Raw genomic sequence first — 22,439 nt, forward strand, 5'->3', positions numbered from 1 at the left:
AATTATTTCATCATATTACCTGCAATGAGCTAATGACCCGAACCAATAACTAATTTAATACTCCCTCCGTCCCAAATTAGTTGTTACACTTATCTTTGCACAAAGTTTTAGGTGATAAGTGGTTGTTTGGTTATCAATTATTATTTTATTGAAAAAGTAGATGTGATATGAGTTAGTGGGGTATTTTTTTTATTTGAATGAGAGAGGATGTAGAGACAAAAAAATATTTAGTGGGAAGAGAGACAATATAATAATTATGGGGTCATTAATTAGAAGTGTAACAACTAATCTGGGACATACAAAAAAGGAAAGTATAACGACGAATCTGGGACGGAGGGAGTATAAAATCTCAATTTCCATTTCCTAAAAGTTTAATCTGTCTAAATAAGTTGACAAAATCAAAGCGATTGTGTAATATGTGAATATCAGCCCAGACACAATGGGGTTAGCTGACATAAGAGTGTTAGACTGCTAGCTAGTATTCCTCTTCGTCTAGTCCAGTCTACGACCATTAATTCATCAACGATTCAAATCACACTACACAGCTCTTGCTAACCCCCCTCTTTAACCCCAAATTGTATCCGCAAACATCAACATTGATCAAAAATCAATTACAAGTTGCGAATTAGCTTCATGATTACATTTCAATTTCCATGGAAAATGAGAGAAGCAAGAAGCTATGTAGTAATCGCGATACTGTTGATAGCATTAATGGCGGAGCTTCCATCAATGGAATCGGCTCACAAAGCCTTCAAGAGAGACCCTGGAAGCCCTCACTGGCACCATGGCGCTTTCCATGATGTCAAGGATAGCGTTCGATCTGATGTTCGTCGTATGCTCCATTCTCGTGCCGAGGTGATTCTTTTCTAGGGTTTATTATACTCTTCTTCTTCTTCTTCTTCTTTATTTTATCGATTTAATTTTAATATTAATAATGCAATGGAAATTTTGTTGTTTTTTTCTGATTTTGGATTAAATTTGATTGCATAAGAATGGTTCGATCCAGAGCTGGGTAGCTACGTTTATGGAATTTATTTGATGTTTTGGGATGTGGCAATTTAAGTGGATGAAGAATTATTCAGTCATAAATCATGACTAGGGCGGATAGTCTTCTTTTGTCAGTGACATATCCAATAATGAATGTTTGAGACATATTGGTGATCAGTGATCAGATGTTCGTCCGGCTTACTTTGACTGGAATCGTGTTGTATATCGGCCGTGGAAAGTTGGCACTCTTAGGAGTAGTTCTTTCAAATTTGCATTGCATTGATACTTTTATGGTCTTTACATGACTAGTGCAATTGATTATGTTATGTCCAAGACTTTTATTTGAATATAAGTTTGGTGTTGGGCTTGCTTCCCGAACTTTGAGGTCAGGTTTGATGATGGCTTGAATGAAAGGGTCTTGCGAACGATTAGATTGGAGGATTGGCAAATAAGTTAGAACAGTGGCTTAAGAAAATCATAGGATTAGTAGGTTTGGTGTTTGATTACATAGAAATGATAGAGCTCTTAAGTAGTGGATAGCTGCTGTGGAGTTTTCGAGTGTGCCATATCACTTCACAGCTCCTAAAGATTTGAAAAAATGTAACGTTCATGCGGAGGTTCTTACAGCGTGAAACTTTACCACCAATTCATCTCTTTTGGTGATTATTTAAAAAAATTGTTTCATTACGGATAAGAGATAACATCCTATATTGATGAAGAGTGAATCGTAACCTTTGAGTGTCCATACTCTCTGTGGAAGCCAGGGCAACAAACTTATGGTCTTCAATATGGTTCGATGGTTTTTAATGTAAGGCAACAAACACAATAGATAGGAACGGTGGAAAGGGTGTAAATCTGAGTGAAACTGAGAAAAGGAGTGACTAAGGTATAGCGTCTTTGAACTGATGGAAGTTTACCTTTTGATAGAATGGAATTAGTGGGATGGTTACTCACGAGACTTTCTTCTAAAGGGTGGAGTTTGTGGGGTTAGCTAGGTACCGGTCAGCCGTTTACTTTCCCTGATGATTTTTGATAGACTTTTTTTGTTATAATCCTTTGCAAGAAATGCAAATGGGTATACTTAATACAAACAAGACGCAATGGTTAACTCAATTAGAAATTAGGTTTACTCGAATTATATTTTGAAATCTTGCAGCTTTGTCAAAACTGATGTGTAACTACATCATTGAATATCAATTCCTCCGTCCCATCCGGAAACGGGGTGTTCTTGTTCTTGTTCTTGTTCTTGTTCTTGTTCAGTAGTAATTTTCATGATGTGTTTGTACACTCTTCAACTTGTCCAGTCTTTAAATGTTGACATGACATGTCAGGCTCACTGTGTTGGGTGGTTTGCTTTGTGTTGTTGATTGGCGTAAACAATATGCAATGAATTGTGGCTGTGTGTGTTTTGACTTTTGTTCCTTTCCCTTCTGTTTCTTCTTTGTTGAAGGAAATGCTTATTTTTATGTACCACAGTTTGTTTTGCGAACCTATCAGTGCCTTTGTCCCTGTAGGTTTAGTTTTCCAACTTGAGTAATAGTTATGTGTTGTGCTTCGACATAAAAAAATAAGCATTTTGTATATTTGCTGTATTCCCCTTCATTTTCCCTTCTTTTATTGTTGCTGATGTCTTTTGCGGAGTATTAAGTATAAGAGGATGCGTGCTCATAAGGGTCGAGGTGCTCCAAGGCAGTGAGATTTTCCTGCTCCTCGTTGAAGTGAGGCACACTTAATATAAAGTAAAATGTCTGGTGAATACGGAAGTTGTGCGTCTTGCCTTGACAAAAGTTGTGCCTTAGCGCCTAGGAACTCCTTTTTGTACACTGGGTCATATACATTGCTTCATACCATTCCAATGTAGCAAATTTAATTTGCTTGTCAAATGAGATAAAAGAAAGAGGGCGATGTGGAGAAAGAAAATTATATCTATCTCTCTGTAAGGTGGTTCTTACAATTCCAATGTAGCAAACTTATCTGCTTGTCAGAAGAGATAAAAGAAAGAGGGCAATGTGAAGAAAGAAACTTATCTCTCTCTCTCTCTCTCTCTGAAAGGGGAGGTCAAAAGTGAATCCGGCGGGCGAGATTCAACTGCTAGATGAAGCATCATCTCTCTCTCTCTCTCTCTCTCTCTCTCTCTCTCTCTCTCTCTCTCTCTCTCTCTCTCTATCTCTCTCTCTCTCTCTCTCTCTCTCTCTCTCTCTCGGAAAGGGAGGTCAAAAAGTTTGAATCCGGCGGGCGAGATTTAACTACTAGATGAAGCATCAAGAAGTGTTAGCCATATCTCTCTCTCTCTCTCTCTCTCTCTCTCTCTCTCTCTCTCTCTCGGAAAGGGAGGTCAAAAAGTTTGAATCCGGCGGGCGAGATTTAACTACTAGATGAAGCATCAAGAAGTGTTAGCCATTTTAATGAGTTTTCTCAAAAAGAGGAGTGGCCTTTAACTGTATTGACTTTTTTTTGTTACAAAATTCCGAGAAATTTGGATATTTTTATACTTGTACTTCACATTTTTGTCTCCGCTTCCACAGTACTTTTGGGAAAGATTATCCTTTCTAATGCTTTTGGCTGCCCTCACAATCTCACATTGAAAGTATTGCATATGGAAGCATAACATTGTAAGTTGAATCTGTTTGAACTAAAATTCATCACCTGCTATCTAATGCTATGCAGGTTCCATTCCAAGTCCCACTCGAAGTGAACGTAGTCCTTGTTGGTTTCAATGGTGATGGAGGCTATAGGTACTCACTGGAATTGCACAAGTTGCAGGAGTTCCTAAAAGTCAGCTTTCCAACTCACCGACCCTCCTGCTTGGAGACTGGCGAGCCCCTGGATATTGAACATCATCTTGTCTACAATGTCTTACCTGTAAGATATCCTGGCATATATGGTCCTTTTGGTGGAGTATCATTTATTGCATTCAGATGAATCACAGATGCTAGACTGCTCAATGAGGTTCTTCTGTATGATCTGTCATGCGTCCCTACACCATAATGTTTGCAAAATTTAGAAATTTGGCTGTTATACACATTGCCAATTTTTCTTGGTTGTGAATACTTCGCTTCTAAATGTTAGAGATTCATGTAGCTGAGAAAGAGGTTTTAAGTTGGTATTTTACTGTGATGCAGGCTGGGCAAGCAGAACTAGTATCTCTCGAGAAGGTGTTAAAAGAGGCTATGGTTCCTGCTGGAACAGCAAGAGAGGTGATGAGAATATCCGTTCCCCCCCCCCCCCCCCTCTTTCTGGTCCTTTCTGCCTTTTTCTTTCTTTCTTTTTTTTACTTTAAGTGAGGTGCCAGAAGATGAAATTACGAAATGGAAAGTGTATTAGATATGTTTATAACATGTCGAAGGTGCCTCTTCTTCAGATTGACAATTGAGTACAATTCATGCTTCCGTCTCTGTTACTTGACTCTTTATTTTGCCTTAGTGTATAGCGATGAAAATGTGAATTATCAAGTTTATTCTTAATGCAATGTTGTCTAATGCTAAATGACAGTTGTGGACTTTGACAAGAGATCAATTGGTTGACAAGAGAAAATTTTGAAAGCAGATCAATTGGTTATCTTTTATGTTAATTTTACATTGTGTTTTTAGGAAAATGTAAATTTTACATAAAACACTGTACTTTCGCATAAAACAACACTGTTTCACCGTGCTTTACTTAGTTGACACATGTATCTTCTTCTACTTTATTCTAAAGAAGTACATAATATTTCTAAAGACTTTATTAAAACCATTTGGGTGCCATAGTGTAACTTTATTGAACCTTCTTGGGTTTAACATGGCTTTTGATGAATTTTCAATCATAGACTGAATTTGGGAAGGAAGTGCCGGCATTTGATGTGGAGGCTACAGCAGTGGAGCCTGTGTTTGAGAAGCTTTATTCCTACATATTTGATGTGGATAGTGCGGGACATACCACGCCAGAGATTGACCGGCCAGTGCCAACTGCAATATTTGTTTTGAATTTTGACAAGGTATCGTAATTTCTCGTAATGAAATAGTTATTTTTGGATTTTTTGGCCTTTTTTTATTTATTAGTTTTAGAAAATTTTAGTTCAAAACATGATGACTATATGAGCTGTAATGGTGGTAAAGTCATTTGAAAATTCAATTTCCTTCTGTTGAGATTTTTTGGGCTTTTGACTGGAGGGGGAGGGGGGGGGGGTGATGACTATTTTGTGCATTGATTTTGTTCCTATCGTTCTTTTGACCATAAAAGTGCATCTTATCTCCATACTGTGTTATTCTTGAAATCTACTATTGTTGATGCATTACCATTCCATCTTCTGACAAATGGCTCTAGTAAATTAAACAGGTCAGAATGGATCCTAGAAATCAAGATATTAATCTTGATGATTTAGTATATAGTAGAGTTACACAACTTACGGAAGATGATATGAAGAAGCAAGAAGGGGATTACATATATCGCTATCGTTACAATGGAGGAGGAGCATCTCAAGTTTGGCTGAGCTCAAGCAGGTATTCCGCATTCACTGTTCTGTAGCAAATGAAAATTGTAGACCCCCCTACTGTGTGTAGGCTTACACGTGATAGTATGAGTCTCATATGAGACCTCACTCTAACTTGTAAGCTGGAGATTTATACCCTACATGTTTTTGCAGATTTGCTGTTATTGACTTGTCAGCAGGTCCTTGCACGTATGGGAAGATTGAAACTGAGGAAGGAAGCATAGGTTCAAGAACGCTCCCACGCTTTAAAAATGTGTTGTTTTCTAAAGGTCTAAGTGCTGCTGCTGATCATTCAACCCATGATGTATTTGTTGGTCAACTTGGAGCACTTATTTCAACCACAGTTGAGCATGTTCTAGCTCCAGATGTTAGGTATGAATGAATTACTTTAGGTGTTATTATATTACTTTTAACATTTATAAGAATTTCCTTTGAGCCTTTTGTAAACAGATCAGTGTCAGAATCCATACCAAATAGTTGTTCTTTGTAGTCTCCATACTCTGTATGACCATATATTCTTTTTGTCTAGCAGCCTTCTTTTGGTAAAATGCTCCAGTTGGGAGGAACTTGGTGGTAAGAAGTGTCATAGAACTCAACTATAGAAGTATGTAGGAGTAATGCAAACTAGACAATAATATGAATTGTGTTATCAGCATACTAATAAAATAGAATAAAACCCTTTGAAAGGGGGGGGGGGGGGGGGGGGGGGGGGGGAATCATTGAAGATTTCATTTGAGTACAATTAAGGAAGAGCTCCTGTGTGTTTCCTATCATCCCCCAGTATTGTACAACTGTACAAGTGTACAAGATGTGTGACTATGATTTTGAAATTGAATCAAACTAATATGTACAAATAGAATACATTGCTAATTTAAACTAACCAATTTCTGAGCTGCCACTTCAGATCTTCATCATTATTTGTCCCCATCTTAGCAACAAGGAGAAAACGGGGCCTTAGCTCAGATTTTTATGTTGTAAAACAAAATAAAAGGCTCTGACTGCAATTATTGGATATTATGAATGAACACTAGAGCTGTTACTATATTATTATGAGAAATATTTGCATGATTTGATTAAATTGAGGACCATAAGTATGAACTGTTGCACCACATGTTCGTTGTTCACATCCTTATGCTGGGATGTTTTGTGCATTAGATGAGAAGTTTCACTTCACTTACATGGTGATAGTTTATCTCCTCTTTTATTTTATTTTTTCCTCAATGAGTATATCAGGCTTTCTGTGTGGAGGACTTATACACCACTGTAATAAACTAATAATGATCTTCTTTGGTGGGTGACTCCCAAGTCCCAAAGAGCTAGTATGATTTTGCAGTTGATAGGATTTGGAGATATCTAGATGTACAAAGCCTTAGTTCTTATAGTAACTAGTATCGGCCATTAGAGTGATTGTTTCTTTCTCGAATCATCTTGTACTGCAAAATGAAAATAAAATGTTCAGTAATAAGTGTGAGCTTTATATGATGCTGTCATGTTAATCAAGTTTTTCATGCCTTAATTAAATAATAATAGTTTGATCCTGCTTGATTGGTTAAACAGAAAAATAATTGTTGACTTTGAGCTTGTTCCTTTGGATGATATGAGAGGGATCGGCATTGCATTTTAATCGATTACTTCCTAGACTATCTAGAGTATAGGAGGTGCTTTAACAAACGTGCTCTTGTAAAGAAAAAATTACTTAGGGGGTCTGGTTGAGGAACAATGAGATGGCTTTGCTTTTAGATTTTGACTGATAATGTGCTTCTAGCTTGCTTTCCACTTACGGGGACTGGGGAAAATAAGTTAATTGTGATAATAGGTATTTTTGAGTAGCTTTTTGTTGACTTTGTTAGTCCCTTTTGGCAGCCATATTATGCTTTACAAGGAATACTTTGTTTAATTCCTATTAAGTATTCAAGTTACATTGGTTTTACTTTTATTGTTGGTGTTTTCCCTTCCATTCTCGTAGGTTCGAAACTGCTGATATGACGAGAAGATTGCTCATACCAATCATTGTCCTACAGAATCATAATCGATACAGCATCATAGCAAAAGGCCATAATTACAGTATTGATGTTGAAGCAATTAAAGCAGAGGTAATTTGTTTCCTTCCTGCTGCTGTTTACGTAGATGCTTGATTAGTTATGCTTTGTATTTGGGTCAATCTTGAAAAATAACAGTTATGGTTCTCTCAGTGTTATGTCCGAGGAGCTATATGAGAAACCATAAATGATATTTCTTTTAAACTTCTTTTTGTATTAGCAGCTGGAGAATAAGGTTGCTTTTTCAGTCAAATATTAGTGAGCCGAACAAATAAGGTTCAGTAAACAGAAGTGCATAACTTGGATTGTGGTTTCATTGGCCACCTAATAGCCATAAGCATGTGGTTGGCCATTGAATGAAAGCTGTAACTTCACAACCTATGTATTAGAAGATCTGAGATTGCAGTGAATGTTTCTTGTGTCGTTCTAAATTCTAAAGACTGGGGCACTGGATTGACTGGACCGGTGATTAGGAAGAACATGTCAACACTCAGACTTAACCCAATATTTTTAGGTAGATCTGAAATGAATCCAAACAATTGAGGTGTCTAGTACCATTTCACCCATAACAATTGCGGCTGAATACCTCAATTAGCATGTGTTGAGCTAATCTATGACATGGTGTATCCATCATCTAAGTAGAAGATGCCTTGGCGCGTAAAGGTTATGCCATATGCGTTGATTTTAAATTACATGGGTGTTAAATAGAACTTCAGACTAACAATGTTAGTTCCATTTCAATCGGCTGTTTTGCAATACCTTCTAATATGTCAGTGTTTTGTTAGTAAGTAAAGTAACCTGTAATACCTCTGTTCTCGAGCAAGTACTTCCTCCATTTTCCTAAATTCTACTCACTTTCCGTTTTGATGTGTTTTTCTAAGTTCTACTCACTTTTACTTTATTCCATTTATTTCAACCTTTTATTCATATCATCATCTCCACCCTACTTTGTGAGACCCAATCATATTTAATACTCCGTAGTTTTCTTAATCTCTATCTCGCTCCGCCTACATGGAGAAGTACCCTCTTGGTGATCCTAATGTTTAGTTATCCTTGGATTTGTTGCTACAGTAACTAAGTAGCAGGATAATGGAGGTAGTATATATATATGCACTCTTGTGTATTTCATTTATAGATTTTTGTACTGAATTGAGTTTGTATCTTTGGTCTAGAGAAGTAATGATCTTTCTGTGATAAGAAAAAAATGATAAACAGTTTGTCTAAAATGAACTTTGCTTTAAATGCTTGGTATTTATAAACTTTACAGCTTATTTGTTCTCTTTACGGTAAGAGACAGCTGTGTTTATCTGACAATTGATAAGTTGACCATTTAGATTTTATTTACCATGAGCTACAGCCCCGTATCCAGATTACAGATTAATGTCTAATAATGTCAACATCACTTATCATGTAACTTAGGGTACAAATAAGCTTCCTGGATGTGGGATTTCTGATAACTTGATATTTGAAGGAATTTCAAAGTTCAAAGAAGGATAGGTTGGCAACTTGCCATTGACATAGCAGCCCAGAGGCTTCAGATGATCTTCCCATCCCCTCCTCTCCTCCTAGGGGAGGGGGGTTATTTACACTGTCTAGTACTCTAGTGGGCCAAGTGGCACTGTTATGTCTTGTGTCTTTGCTGTTTAAGTTTTGAGGGATAGTTTGTAAGTGGTTCTGATAAACTCATAACTTGTTTGAATATGGTTTAGATTATATTATAGCGTGATGAAATAAGTTCTATTGCCGAACATGTTAGTCTTATCAAAAGTACTTTTAAATTAGAACAATTTATTGTTATAGTAAGATTTAAAATAAGATCTGAAACAATGGGCTTGACGCAAACTTAGCCCGAGCGTACTTTCAGAACTTGATGAGCTCTGCTTGGTTTAATATTGAGCAAGGCCAGCTCAATTACACACCAAGCAATTGCATTTAGGCATTTAGTAGGATACTTTTTCTTTCCTATGTTAGTCTAAAGGAAGGTGATTCTTCATTGGATTTTGAACTGTAAGAACTAAGAAGCAAATTGTAATTGTTTGTAGTGCTCTAGGTTCTACATATTTGACAGGAGCTGCTGATCTAACACATAGGGATGGATTGGTGGATACAGGGAAATGTAAATCTCAGTGCTTTAATGGTGTCTTTTCAGGTCAAGAAAATGATTCATCAAGATCAAGAAGTGGTTATTGTTGTGGGTACATATCCATTACATCAGCATGAGAAGTTGGCTGTTGCTGTCTCCAAATCAATGCGGGGCCATTCCGTCCATGAGACGAAAAATGATGGACGTTTTCATGTCCAAACAAAAACATATGTTGATGGTGCTATTCTTAAAGAGGTCCTCTTTTCTTTCCCCGGTTACCTATGTTGTTAGAACAAACATCCTGAAGCTATGAATGATTGTTCTTTCCAGATGTTTTTTTCAGTCACAACTTTTAGTTGTTTTCCTTATTTAAAATCAGCACAGAATCTCAGATGCAAGTTACATGAAAATGTCGTCTTCAGGAGATGGACAGATCAGCTGATGTACTTGCTGGCGGTATACTAGAAGTGGCTGATCCATCTCTCACAAACAAATTTTTCCTTCGCCAGGTTTGCCCATTCCTACTGTGCTTATGTATTACCTTTGAGAATTATGCTCCGTCCTCTTGTAACCTTGGTCCTTGGCCCTCATGGTCATAAATATACTCCCTCCGAATCTAAATGTTTTTCCCATTTCCCTTTGGCACACATGCCAATGCACATTTTACATTGTTAACATCTCTAGTTACGTGTTATTAAAAATTAAAAAAAAATCATATTGTTAAAGTACTCATTGAGACGAATCAAACAAGACCCCGCATGACTATGTTTTTTCTTATATATTGAACGTAATTCATAAGATTCTCTTCCATTATGAATAGTGTCAAGATTCTAAATGGGAAAAACATTTAGATGCGGAGGGAGTAATATTTTTGCTGGTATTTTCTATCATTCTACGTTGAGTTATTCTTGTCTGTTATTTTTTTGGTATTGTTTGGCACAATATTTAATTAAACGTCTATTTTCCTAACTTCTAGGGCAACTGATAGTCAAACTGCGGAAAATGTCCTAAATACTCTTAATGAGCACTATAGCTAGTAAGCTAGTTAGTCAAATTAGGACACTATCAACATTTTTCTCCCTGTTAGTGGCCTTTTAGTAGATTAGCCTAAATCAATTTTTGACAAATTTATGTGGGCTTTCAGGTCTTATGAAGGCCAGCTATCTTCTTTTTCTAAAACTGCATTTACTTTTGGGATGGTTGCGCATGCTTATGGGGGCTTATTAATTGTACTGTATAATATTTTGTATTGATAGGACTTGATCTTGAAATTTTCATTTTTTTCCATTTAGCTTATTGAATCTCATAACTGCAGTGAATGTTGAATATTTTCAGAGTTTTATGGACGAATCAGATGATTCAAAAGATAGCATTTTAAAGCACAAACCTCTTTGGGCTACTTTTGGAAAACAAAAGAAAAAGAGAACTCTAAAGAAAGAGGGAAACTTTTACAGGACCTACGGGACCAGAGTCATACCTATGTAAGTACGGAGCGTCGGTTTTGGTAACCATGTGTAAATAGTTTTGATGATTGCAAGTTTGGATTATTGATGTAAGAATAATAGAATATACACTTTATTTTTCTGATTAATTTCCATCCCACCATTCATAAAAGGAGGCATGTTCTTTTTCTTTTCTTTATTTTTTGGTGGGGGGGTCTGTATTTTGGGAGATTGAATGGTTAAAGAAGTCAAATTGTTGAACTTAAGTTGGATACCTGATTTTCAGTTGATGTTAACGTCACTGCTTGCAATCAATTTACCTATTAAGTCTACTATCATTCTTCACCAGTTTTGTGCTATCACTCGCTGACGTTGATCCTCACCTTACGATGGAAGATGAAAGCTTGGTTTGGACAAGTAATGATGTTGTTATTGTACTTGAGCATCAAAGTGCAGATATACCTCTAAGGTGAGTCAACTTGTATTTTAAGGAACTCTCTCTACCCTTAAATATGTTTTGGCTCTGTTATTCATTGTTGAAAGTGCTCACTGTGTGCCCAGCTCTAACTCCGAATCCTAATTCTCCTTTTGGATATTTAATTTAATCCTCACAAATTTCAATTCGGTCAATGTTGTGGAGTAGGATTCTAATATGCTTTTGAATTTTTACAACTTGTGATTGGTATGCGAAATTTATAATTGTAGGTATTTATTTGTGAGGCTACGCTTTATATTATTTCTGTCTGATAAAGAATATTATAGTTCTACCTCATTTTGTTACTCAACACCATGCCCTAAACGTTTTGCTCACGGCAAAATTATATTAATTTTGATGCCAAACCTCAAGTTTTCCACTTCCTAGAATATTGTTCACGCTGGCATATTGAAGGTTATGAGAATTTTTAGTAGACCATTAACAATTGGCACAAAGTTGATGATCTAAAAACTCCGCCTGTTGAAGATGTGGGACAGCATCGTGGTTAGTGTATCACTAAATGACTAATGAGAGAAAAAGAGAAGGAAAAACACCTATGACTATGTGAAAATCACTATGTCTTCATTTCTCCTCCATCCCCTGCTCCCTTCTTGTATAGAGTTGGATAATCTGTATATTTTACAGCACATTCAACGGAGTATATTCTAATTTATAACAGTACATCTCTCTAAATTTGGTGGATGACATCTGATCTTGTCAATTTCTATTTTTTGTTTCCCCCCCCCTCCCCCCCCCCCCCCCCCCCCCCCCCTTCTTATGTTTGGTGTGTTTCACACTTGTATGCACTTGTTTGACTACTCTGACTATTCTTAATCTTGCTGTTATTCTTTGCTTCGTTCAACAGTTATGTTTCTGAAACAGAAAGGAGGCATGCTCTTCCATCACAAGCACAGCGTCATATATTAGCAGGCCTTGCTTCAGCTGTTGGTGGACTGAGTGCGCCATTTGAAAGGGCTTCACATGTACACGAAAGGCCAATTTTGAATTGGCTTTGGGCAGTTGGTTGTCATCCATTTGGACCATTTTCGAATTCTTCGAGAATCAGTCAAATGCTACATGATGTTGCACAAGTAATGGCCAAACTTCGTATCTCCCTTTTCTTGGACAGACATTGATTACATGAAGTTTGTAATGTTCGATTATCATGGTTGCAATTATGTTTATTCTGTATTTACTGTTGCCTAGCTTAGAAATTTTGTGGACAGGTTACATACATGAGCTCACGTTACTCTTTATTTGCAGAGAAACACAATATATGCTCGTGTTGATTCTGCACTTCGGAGAATCAGGGATACATCACAGGTGAAAATGTAAATGTGCAATTGCTTGCATTAATAATCTGGATGGAACTCATTACTCAATGCACATCTGTCACTTTTCCTACAGACTGTTCAAGCCTTTGCTGGGGAATACCTGAAGACTCCTCTTGGAGAACCAGTGAAGGGAAAAATGAACAAGTCAACCACTGAACTTTGGTTGGAGAAATTCTACAAAAAGACTACCCATCTTCCCGAACCATTCCCACATGAATTAGTTGAAAATCTGGAGAAATATTTGGATGTAAGTTTTTGATAAATAGCTAGGTTATTTTCATATCTTACGGGATTGATCTTATAAATGGAAATCCAATGACAGGGCCTTGAGGAACAGCTTGTCGACTTATCATCCCTGCTATATGACCACCGGTTACAGGAAGCGCATTTTAATAGTACAGAAATATTGCAGTCATCGATTTTCACACAGCAGTGAGTTATCCTTCCAAACATAATAAACAATTTTTGTCGCATGATATTTGTGGTGTATCGTGACCAAGCCCCTCTATACATGAAATGCTGAGGATAATCTGTTTTGTTGTTTGGGTTGCAGGTACGTTGATAGTGTCCTGGCCAGCGAAAGGGAGAAGATGAAATGCTGCAATATTGAATATAAAACCCCTACACAAGCATCTCAAACTTTTATATATGGGGGAATTCTTATAGCTGGATTTCTTGTATATTTTCTTGTCATTTTCTTCTCGAATCCCGTTCGCTAATTGTAGTTTTAGTAGACTGTACTGAGCTTATTTGTAAACACACCTATTTCAATCTGAATACAGTTTGAAGAGGCCTCTTATCAAGTTGAACACACAAATTTTACATCGTGCAAGGTTGTTTTTTGGCTCAAATTTTCTCTTGAAAAAAAAAGGTCCTTAATTTAATTAATTATAGCAAAATATAAACTCTTTCTGGCGTTTTCTCCATCACTTGTCTGCGTATGTTTTCCTACGGCACAAACTTGATTTGAAGAAACTTTTGAAAGGAACAAGATAATTAGGGTCATGAGTAAGCTCTGTCATCGAGTAAGAATGTAAAAAACTATTCTTCGAAACTTCACCGAGGAGGAGATCTTTATCAAACCAAAAGAATTATTTCGTCCATTTTTTCACGGCTTCACAAGTTATAATTACGTAGATAAAGAACTAGTTTTGATTGTATAATCTACGAAGTATAATCGATTGTATATAAAAGGTCCTTCTAAGAGGCTGGGTGTTCTAAATCTAAACATTCTAGACTGCATGTTAAGTAGTCGCTAGTAAATGATGGGAGCGGAACATATCTAAGTGTAATTTGGCAAGAAAAAAATATTATAAATCGGTCAATTAACCAAATGAATATAAAACTTAACACGCTAGACAGATTGGTGTACAAGATGTATGACAAATTAGTATAGAACTTAGCTTTGTGTGACAAATGGGTATAAATATTAGGTTCGTGAGAAATTTAAACAATTGCATTCGTTTTTTCTCACTTCACTTGTTATATTATTCCGTATTAATTTTACCTTTCAATCACTCTATTCTCACCCAATTAAGGATCAAAATAAAATGACATCCCTCCACTTTTTCATCATCCATAATTCCTGATTTTTTCTTCATTAATCTTTATTTCGACATGTGTTGTGAAGGTATTACTACCGTTTTTGTACGCAATTACATTTTTTTGCATTATACTAAGAGTCTCTTTCTCTTCAAGTCTGTATCCAGTGTTTTAATTGGCAACAAACGAAATACCGTAGAACCCAAATGAAACTATCGGCCTTCATTTTCGTAATCCTCCCACTTAATGTATAAAGCATAAACCATAGGTGTCCATATATCCTTCAACTTTCTTAGACAAATAATTGGTTAAAATCATAAGTCAAACTTAATCATGATTTGCTAGGTTGTAGCTTCATTTGTTAAGACGGTAGAGGTATGTCATTATATTTTCATAGTATTTATTTTAATATACTTTCGTTAATTAGGTGTATAAAGTAAAATAAAGTAAAAATATACTCTCTCCGTTCGAGATTACTTTTTACATTTTCCTTTTTCGTCCATCTCAAATGAGTTATTACACTTCTAAATTAAGAATGACCTCATAATTATTATATTGCTCTCTTCCTACTAAGTGTTTTTTTTTTGTCTCCACACCCTATCTCATTCAATTAAAAAAAATACCTCGCTAACTCATATCACATTTACTTTTTCAATAAAATAACAATTTATAACCAAACAACCACTTATCACCTAATTTTTTTTTCAAAGGTAAGTGTAGCGAGTAATTTGAGACGGAGGGAGTAATACATAATGAGGAGTAAGTGGGGAGACAATATATGGCGGAAAAACTGAAAGTGTACGTTAGACCAATCTCTGGTGCGCTTGTAATTTGCACATCATTAGGAGCCATTAAAGACTCTTTTATGTACATATTAGTGTAGTTTAAGTGCATATAGGTTGCATTTAGAGCAAATCTTATTCCTTTGCTTTCTTTGCTTGTTTTCTCTGAAGATTCTCTCTCCCTATTTTCAGGTCAAGTCAAGGCGACGCATTGGAATAAGGAGTCTCACTAATCCAAAAGAGAAAAGGAGCCACATTCATGAGGAACGAGCGTAGCCCCGAGGCTTCCTTGCTTCACTCTCATCACCATCTTCAAAGGACTTACATGAAAGAGGATCTAGAACAGAAAGCTCCCACAAGGTCAATTACATGGGACAAAGAAATATTTATGCAAATGAGAAACACATCGGATAGTTTAAAGTCGTTGCAGAAGGATTCGGGAGAGTACTTGCACAAGGGTCAACTTTAAATGTCCATAGATTCGGATCTAATCAATATTTTAAGGTGATTCAAGCTGGGGCGACAGATTATCTCAATAGCTTTCCAACGAGTGATCACATGCCTTTTTTGATGAGTAGAAATGAAGTTATGACATTTTTTAAGAGAAGTAGTACAGCGTATGCCGCAGCAAGGCTGTGCAAATTTCCCAGGGGTCGTGCAGGCAGTAGCAAATGAGAAAATCTTAGCAAGGGTCGTGAACTATTGCACGGGTCATGCAACTTTCGGGCTCAATACCAACGGCTCTTTTTACTTTTCTTTTATATTTTCTTTTAAATTGTATATATTCTCAAACCCTAAGTTTTTCATCAACTCTTTTTTCCCCATTTGGAGGTGTAGCCTCCATGGGAGAATTTTAGAGAGAGAAGGGAGAGTTCTAGAGATATAAAGTAGGGTTTTCTTATTTATGCTTGGATTTTGATGGTGACACTCAACACTTGAAGCTTCCATGTCAATCTAAAAGAATTTTTCTTACTCTCTCCTCTACCCCCCCCCCCCCCCCCCCCCCCTTCATACTTGCTTTCATTTATTGTTTACTTCTTGCACTTTTACTTGCTTTCTTTACTTGCTTTCAATTATTGCATTGATTTCCTTTTCTTTTACTATGTTTGAGTAGTCATCCAACTAAGGGTTGGGTGACCCCAATGTTAGGGTTTGATGAATACTATTAGATTTCCTCTTTCTCTTGTGTTATTTTCGTTTCTATGAATTATTGGGATGATTTGTGCGTTTTTCTTAGTAGTATGACCATAGTAATGCCAACTTAATGTTGTTCCTACACCCCTTGTGAGGCCTTAAAGTGGCACAGAGGAGGGTCCGGGGTCTAAATTTCTCGTTCTTGTGTGATGTTACTAAGTGAATTCCGTATTCTAGTCGACGGTGAAAGTCGAGGCTAGGTAGGATTATGTGTTCACCATGTTGATATTCACCCACTTATGGTGGATTGAGATGACCAAAGTGTTATGCTCAATGTTTTAGAAGTGTTCTGACCTTCGATCGGGGACGTTCGCTTGTAGGAAGTAGATCTCACCAATGAAAGTTGGGGATTCATATTTATAGGGTGCATATGTCCCTTTTATGATTTGATTCTTAGTTCCGAGAGTCGCGAGTTGCCATGTAAAGTCATCTTTCTAGCATTGTGAAAAGCTCACTCCTTAGTATCTTTATCATTAGGATTTCAACCAACCAAATTCCTTTGTTTATCTTCTTGCAACCCATTCGTGTATTGACCATCGGCTTAATACTAAATTGATTATCATTCTCCGGTGCCCCTTAGTCCTTGTGGTTCGACCCTTGCTTACCACTTTATTGTTTTAGTGGGTAGTTAAGTATTTATTTGTTTGATTAGGGGAAAGTTAGCAACGACCTAGTTTTTCTCTTATAAAAATGGCGTCGATGACTGGGGCTTCAGCTGACATTGGTTTATGTTAATTGGTTGAGGCTAAATATTTGTGTCTGAGTGTTATTTGGTGGTTATTTATTTAATTTCTAAAAAAATGGCATGTTTTCTTTTCCCCAATATGAGCATGGTCTTTTTGGGTGTTTTTCAATAGATTTAAGGAGTTCCAGTTGAGATTTTTTAGGAGATTTTTCATTGTTTGAATGAGCATACAAGAGGAATAGTTGAGTATATCAATAGATTTAAGAAGTTCCTAGGATGTCATGGGTGTGATTTAGGGGAGATTTGTGAGGTGATTTATCATGGTTTGAATGAGAATACAAGAGGAGTAGTTGAGTATAAGCTTGATGGTGCATTTAGTGCCTGGTCTTTAGATGATGCTTGGAATTTTTATGAGTGGCTAGCCAAAGACACCTATGAGGAATATGGAATTGATGTCTAATGAAAATCCGATAATTTCCTTCCCTATTGGTCAAACCAATACTTTTGTACCTCCTCCCATGTTCCCTCACAATCATGAATTAAATTCTAATGTTGATGACATTCACGTTTTCCTTCAAAATATTTCAAATTCTTGCATGACGCAAAATGAGTTACCTTGTTCCACTCACGGGCTTGATATTGACCCCTCTCTTTTTGATCTTCAAGGTTCTATGATTTCTATGGAAAAGGTGAAAGAAGATATGAAAGAGTTGATGGAAACCGAAAAGAAGATGAGTAATGTTTGAGCCAAATGACTAGTCTTGATTAACTCTAAGGAAAATCATGATGAGGAAAACAAGATGTTTAGCATTGAGAATTCTAATGAAGATTTGGGTCATGGTCGTGAGTTCAAGGAAATAGAGGTTGAGTTGGAAGGGAAAATTAATGAGAACCTTGATACTTCTTATCCTATCTTAGGACCCATATCTTCTCTTACTCCCTCTTATTTGAGTGAAGACCTTGACATATTCGAGAGTGAGGAATCCTCTTTGGAGAATAAGGAAATTTTTTAGGGTAGTGGTGATGTTTTGGAGGAGCAATCCTTCACAGAGGAATATATCCTTGGTGGAAGAAACTTGTGATTAAAGTCTAATGATGCGAGGGTAGTTGTTTGTGAAACTTTTGTTCATATTGCTTCACCTCTTATCTCACTATCGAAAAGAAATGACCTCGTCCCTTCCTTTCCCATCTAACTATCTTATTTTCTCAAGCGTCCTCCATTAGATGAGTCCCCATCCTTTAATCTTTAAGTTCCCCAATCAATCTTTATGGAGGAAAAGAGTAAAATCGCCAAGAAAAATATGTTTGTTGGGGGAAAGTTTTCCTTCTTCTTTTCTTGTTCTTATTTTGATTCTTTTTTTTCCCCCTTTTGATCTCTCTTCTTTTAGGCATCTCTCTCCTCATTGACATAGTGTTATAATGCACATTATGCACACCTTGCATCGTGTCATTGCATATGTAATCTCAATGGAAAAGTGAGCTATCGCATATGACAAACTCTTGCGATCTCTGATTTGTTATTTACTACGAAAGTCAAGCTAACGACCTTGAAGAAGTGATTCATGGGAGGTAACTCATGATATTTATTGCTTTTGTAGTTCCTTAGTCTTAGTTGATCATTTGTTACGTGATTGTAAAAAGTATGGTTTTGCATTATCTTGTTGAATGAAAATGACTTTATGACCTTCTTCTGACAACTTAGGCCCTGTTTAGTTCACCTTATTTCTCCGTATGTGATATGAACTTATTTTTTATTTAACCTGATTTGATTTTTCATAATTAAGATTTAAATAAATACTACAATTATTAATATTAAATGATTTACAATAAATAAATTTTATTCAATTGTCATTATAAATTACACATTATTTATTTGATTTTAGTAATTATTTAATTATTCCATATATTAGAAACACATGGTTCTGACTTGGGCATTATTTGGACATATTGGTTCACATCTGTACACATCAGTTATGATCCGGACATTATCTAATCATAACGGTTCTGATCTAGACATGATCTGTACATATCGGTTTTGATCTATACATGATATGTATAGATCGGTTCTGATATGGACGTAATCTATACAAATCGGTTATGATCTAGACATGATCTGTGCATAACGGTTATGATCTGCGCATGAACTATACAGATCGGTTATGATCTGGACATGATCTATACATATCAGTTACACCTCGACAATCGGAATTGTAAAAATCGCAGCAAGGAGATCACACCTATGCTTGACTCGGGCGGTCCCCATATATCGGGTTTGGGACAGGCGATAAATGCTAAGGATTACTGATTTGTGTTGTGTTACCGGTTTGGTGTTTCTTTGTTCTCTGTTTCGACACCATGTTCTGTTTGCTCAAGAGTTTTTGCGGGGAGATGTCTTCGGTAATCATGCGATGTTGTGTGCTAACATTGTGGATTTTAAAAATCGTCATAAGACGTGTTGTTGTACTCTTAGGATCGGGGTCGTGATAGTGGACTTGACGAGATTTTCTCCTTTAACACAATCTAGGTTGTTTGATTTTGTACCGAGATGGGTTGTGACTTTGTGCCGGGAAGGGTTGTAACTGGTGCAACTAATAAAAAACGGGTCAAGTACGAATCAAGTTGACAGGCAATTAGTTTATTTTCTTCCTTTCTCTTTTTCTTTATAAGGTTAAAACCATTTCTCATCTACATGTTTATAAAACCATTTCTCATCTCATCTACATGTTTAAAATCATACATGCCATAGTAAGTCACCCACTCTATTTTTCCCAAACATAATGATTGACCCGTGACGAAAGAATGAATCCAATCTTTCCCTCAAGAAGCCACAGAAACAGAACACTTATATTGCACTCCTTCCTCTGTATCACCTCCATCGAAAACTACAGTATCAGCAGGAAATTGTTTATGTGACAGTTTAGTTTCAAAAAAATTGTACTTTTTCAAAATAAGATTTCTCTCAGACAAATGCCTCGTTTTGTCCACATGATTTTATGAATGGATTCATCGGACTCGTCATCTGTGTTAATCATCATCAAGAAATCTTAAATTAATTTTATTTGCATAATTTAAAATCAAAAGTCCATAATCTTATTCAAGAATCTTAATTTCAAAGAAATGCAATTTTCTTAATTTAATTAAAGTAGGATTTCTTTCAGACAAATGCCTCGTTTGTCCACACGATTTTATGAATGGATTCATCGGACTCGTCATCTGTGTTAATCATCATCAAGAAATCATAAATTGATTTTATTTACATTAATTTAAAATTAACAGTCCATAATCTTATTCAAGTCATCTTAATATTGAAGAAATGCGATTTTAAAATTTAGTTAAAATAGGATTTCTCTCAGACAAATGCCTCGTTTTGTCCACACGATTTTATGAATGGATTCATCGGACTCGTCATCTGTGTTAATCATCATCGAGAAATCATAAATCAATTTAATTTACATTAATGAATTGAATTGAATTAAACTTTTATTATTGGATCCTCAGCTAATATTGGTAAAATATGTTTCATCAAATTAAAATTCAGCTCTGATGATTCGAATTTTAGATCATCCTTGGACCCAAAACCCTTATATGGAAAATTTAAAAACTATTAATAACATGAAGAAAACATAACTAGAAAAATGATCAGAAAAGGTTTTCTAGGCCAGCAATATGCATCAAGAATCAGAGCCCAGTGCACATTCATCCTCTCAATTTCTATTTCAAAATAACTAAATTTAATTAAAACAATAATTAGAGGAATCCTCAGAAAAACATGCTTGTAAGCTTTTCAGCAAGGTAAGATCTCAGTTCTCAAAGATTTAAACCATCACCGGAAACCTCAAATCAAATTAAACAAAAACCCAGAAAACTAACAATTAAAAAGAAAATAATGAATTCAAGGAGAGAGAATTTGGCAAGGTATAATTCATTGAAACTCATTAATTTGAGACGCAATGACTCAACTCCTGCTATAAAAATCTCTGCCCCTCCATTTTAAGTTCTTCAGATTGAAGAATAACTGGGGAAATTTCCCAAATACCGATAAAATGGGTATTAGGGTTCCTCCAGGAAGAGGCAATTTGATTTGAATAATGAAATGAAGAGAAAGAAAATTGAATTAGGGTTGAAACAATGAAGCAGAGGAAGCCCGTGAAGTCGACGATATGATGGATATTTCTGCGTTGCTGTATATATACCGAAAAAATTAGGGTTTATGAAGAGGAAACCCAAACCTCGTCGTTTAGCATATTGGTTTATGAGGCCCATGTATCTAACCCGTTTGAAGGTCCATCTACAATCGCTAACTGCTGTACCCGGGTACAGCCAGCTCTGGCTGTACCCCAAAAACGACGCGCTCATATTGTTTGTTCATTTTTGTCGACTGTCTGTTCTTTTTTATTGTACTGTTTGTTCAATCTTATTGTGCTGTTTGTTCTTTCTTGTTGTACTGTTTGTTCTTTTATGTTTATCATCAAATTTTCATAATTGTTGTATTTTTTGTTATTTCTTCTGAAATTTTATGTTCTTTTTTATATTGTTTGTTCTTTCTTGTTTATTTGTTTGTTTATAATAATCATATGGTTAATGTTCATAATTAAACTCTTCATTAATCTTTTATTCTTTCTTTTTGTATTGTTTGTTCTTTCTTGTTGTACTGTTTGTTCTTTCTTGTTGTTTTTTAAATTCATTCATCAAACTTATTGTTGTATTATTTGTTCTTTCATGTTGGCTTTAAAATTCATCATAAAATTGTTCATAATTGTTGTATTGTTTATTCTTTTTTCTGGAATTTTATGTTCTTTTTTGTTGAATTATTTGTTCTTTCTTGTTTATTTGTTTGTTCACAATAAATATATGGTTAATGTTCATAATGAAATTGTTCACTTCATTGGTCTTTTATGTTTTTACAAGCGCCTATATTGTTTATTTCCAAATAAATAAATAAATGTTCATTTCCAAAATAGTAAATGTTCATTCCAAATAAATAAATAAATGTTCATTTCCGAAATAGTAAATGTTCATTTTTGTAGTTTATTTCCAAATAAATAAATAAATGTTCATTTCCAAAATAGTAAATGTTCATTTCAAGATAAATAAATAAATGTTCATTTTCGAAAAAGTAAATGTTCATTTTTGTACCAGTATATTAATATTCATTTTAAACAAAACAAAATGACATCGTTTTGGATGAAGGCACAACCAGCTTTGGCTGTACCCGAGCATAGCCAAAAATTTGCGGGTCCCTGTATCCAGTCAAAGCTAAGTGAATTAGTGAATGGATTACTGGATTGTACGATCTGTACCCCTATTGGCCATTGCCCTAGTTAAATTTAAGTGTTGGGCCTTATTTTTGAAAAAAAAGGCACTAACTGATTCATAAAATATTACGAGTATTCACTAGTTACTCCTTC

The 22,439-nt window shown here is 35.7% G+C and overlaps 1 protein-coding gene and 5 non-coding genes across 6 annotated transcripts; 1 reads left to right on the top strand and 5 right to left on the bottom strand.

The window, feature by feature from the left end:
- Positions 1-391: 391 nt before the first annotated feature.
- LOC110801454 (uncharacterized) lies at positions 392-13,660 on the top strand. The gene is made up of 16 exons (XM_022006818.2): positions 392-855; positions 3,655-3,849; positions 4,110-4,184; positions 4,793-4,960; positions 5,302-5,465; positions 5,609-5,827; positions 7,422-7,548; positions 9,644-9,832; positions 10,000-10,086; positions 10,913-11,058; positions 11,369-11,488; positions 12,360-12,585; positions 12,758-12,817; positions 12,902-13,075; positions 13,151-13,260; positions 13,382-13,660. The coding sequence occupies exons 1-16, from the start codon at positions 634-636 to the stop codon at positions 13,545-13,547; spliced, it is 2,448 nt and encodes an 815-aa protein (XP_021862510.2). The 5' UTR covers positions 392-633; the 3' UTR covers positions 13,548-13,660.
- A 6,325-nt stretch (positions 13,661-19,985) lies between these two features.
- LOC130471244 (small nucleolar RNA SNOR75) lies at positions 19,986-20,071 on the bottom strand. The gene has a single exon (XR_008931903.1). It is a non-coding gene; the product is annotated as a small nucleolar RNA SNOR75 (small nucleolar RNA).
- A 109-nt stretch (positions 20,072-20,180) lies between these two features.
- LOC130471242 (small nucleolar RNA SNOR75) lies at positions 20,181-20,265 on the bottom strand. Its single transcript, XR_008931901.1, has one exon. It is a non-coding gene; the product is annotated as a small nucleolar RNA SNOR75 (small nucleolar RNA).
- Positions 20,266-20,375: 110 nt separating this feature from the next.
- Positions 20,376-20,461, bottom strand: LOC130471243 (small nucleolar RNA SNOR75). The gene has a single exon (XR_008931902.1). It is a non-coding gene; the product is annotated as a small nucleolar RNA SNOR75 (small nucleolar RNA).
- Positions 20,462-20,667: 206 nt separating this feature from the next.
- On the bottom strand, positions 20,668-20,738 carry LOC130471233 (small nucleolar RNA snoR118). The gene has a single exon (XR_008931892.1). It is a non-coding gene; the product is annotated as a small nucleolar RNA snoR118 (small nucleolar RNA).
- A 48-nt stretch (positions 20,739-20,786) lies between these two features.
- LOC130471176 (small nucleolar RNA R66) lies at positions 20,787-20,862 on the bottom strand. The gene has a single exon (XR_008931838.1). It is a non-coding gene; the product is annotated as a small nucleolar RNA R66 (small nucleolar RNA).
- Positions 20,863-22,439: the final 1,577 nt, after the last annotated feature.

The sequence above is a fragment of the Spinacia oleracea genome, chromosome 3 (genome assembly GCF_020520425.1).
Source record: "Spinacia oleracea cultivar Varoflay chromosome 3, BTI_SOV_V1, whole genome shotgun sequence".
Lineage (NCBI taxonomy): Eukaryota > Viridiplantae > Streptophyta > Magnoliopsida > Caryophyllales > Amaranthaceae > Spinacia > Spinacia oleracea.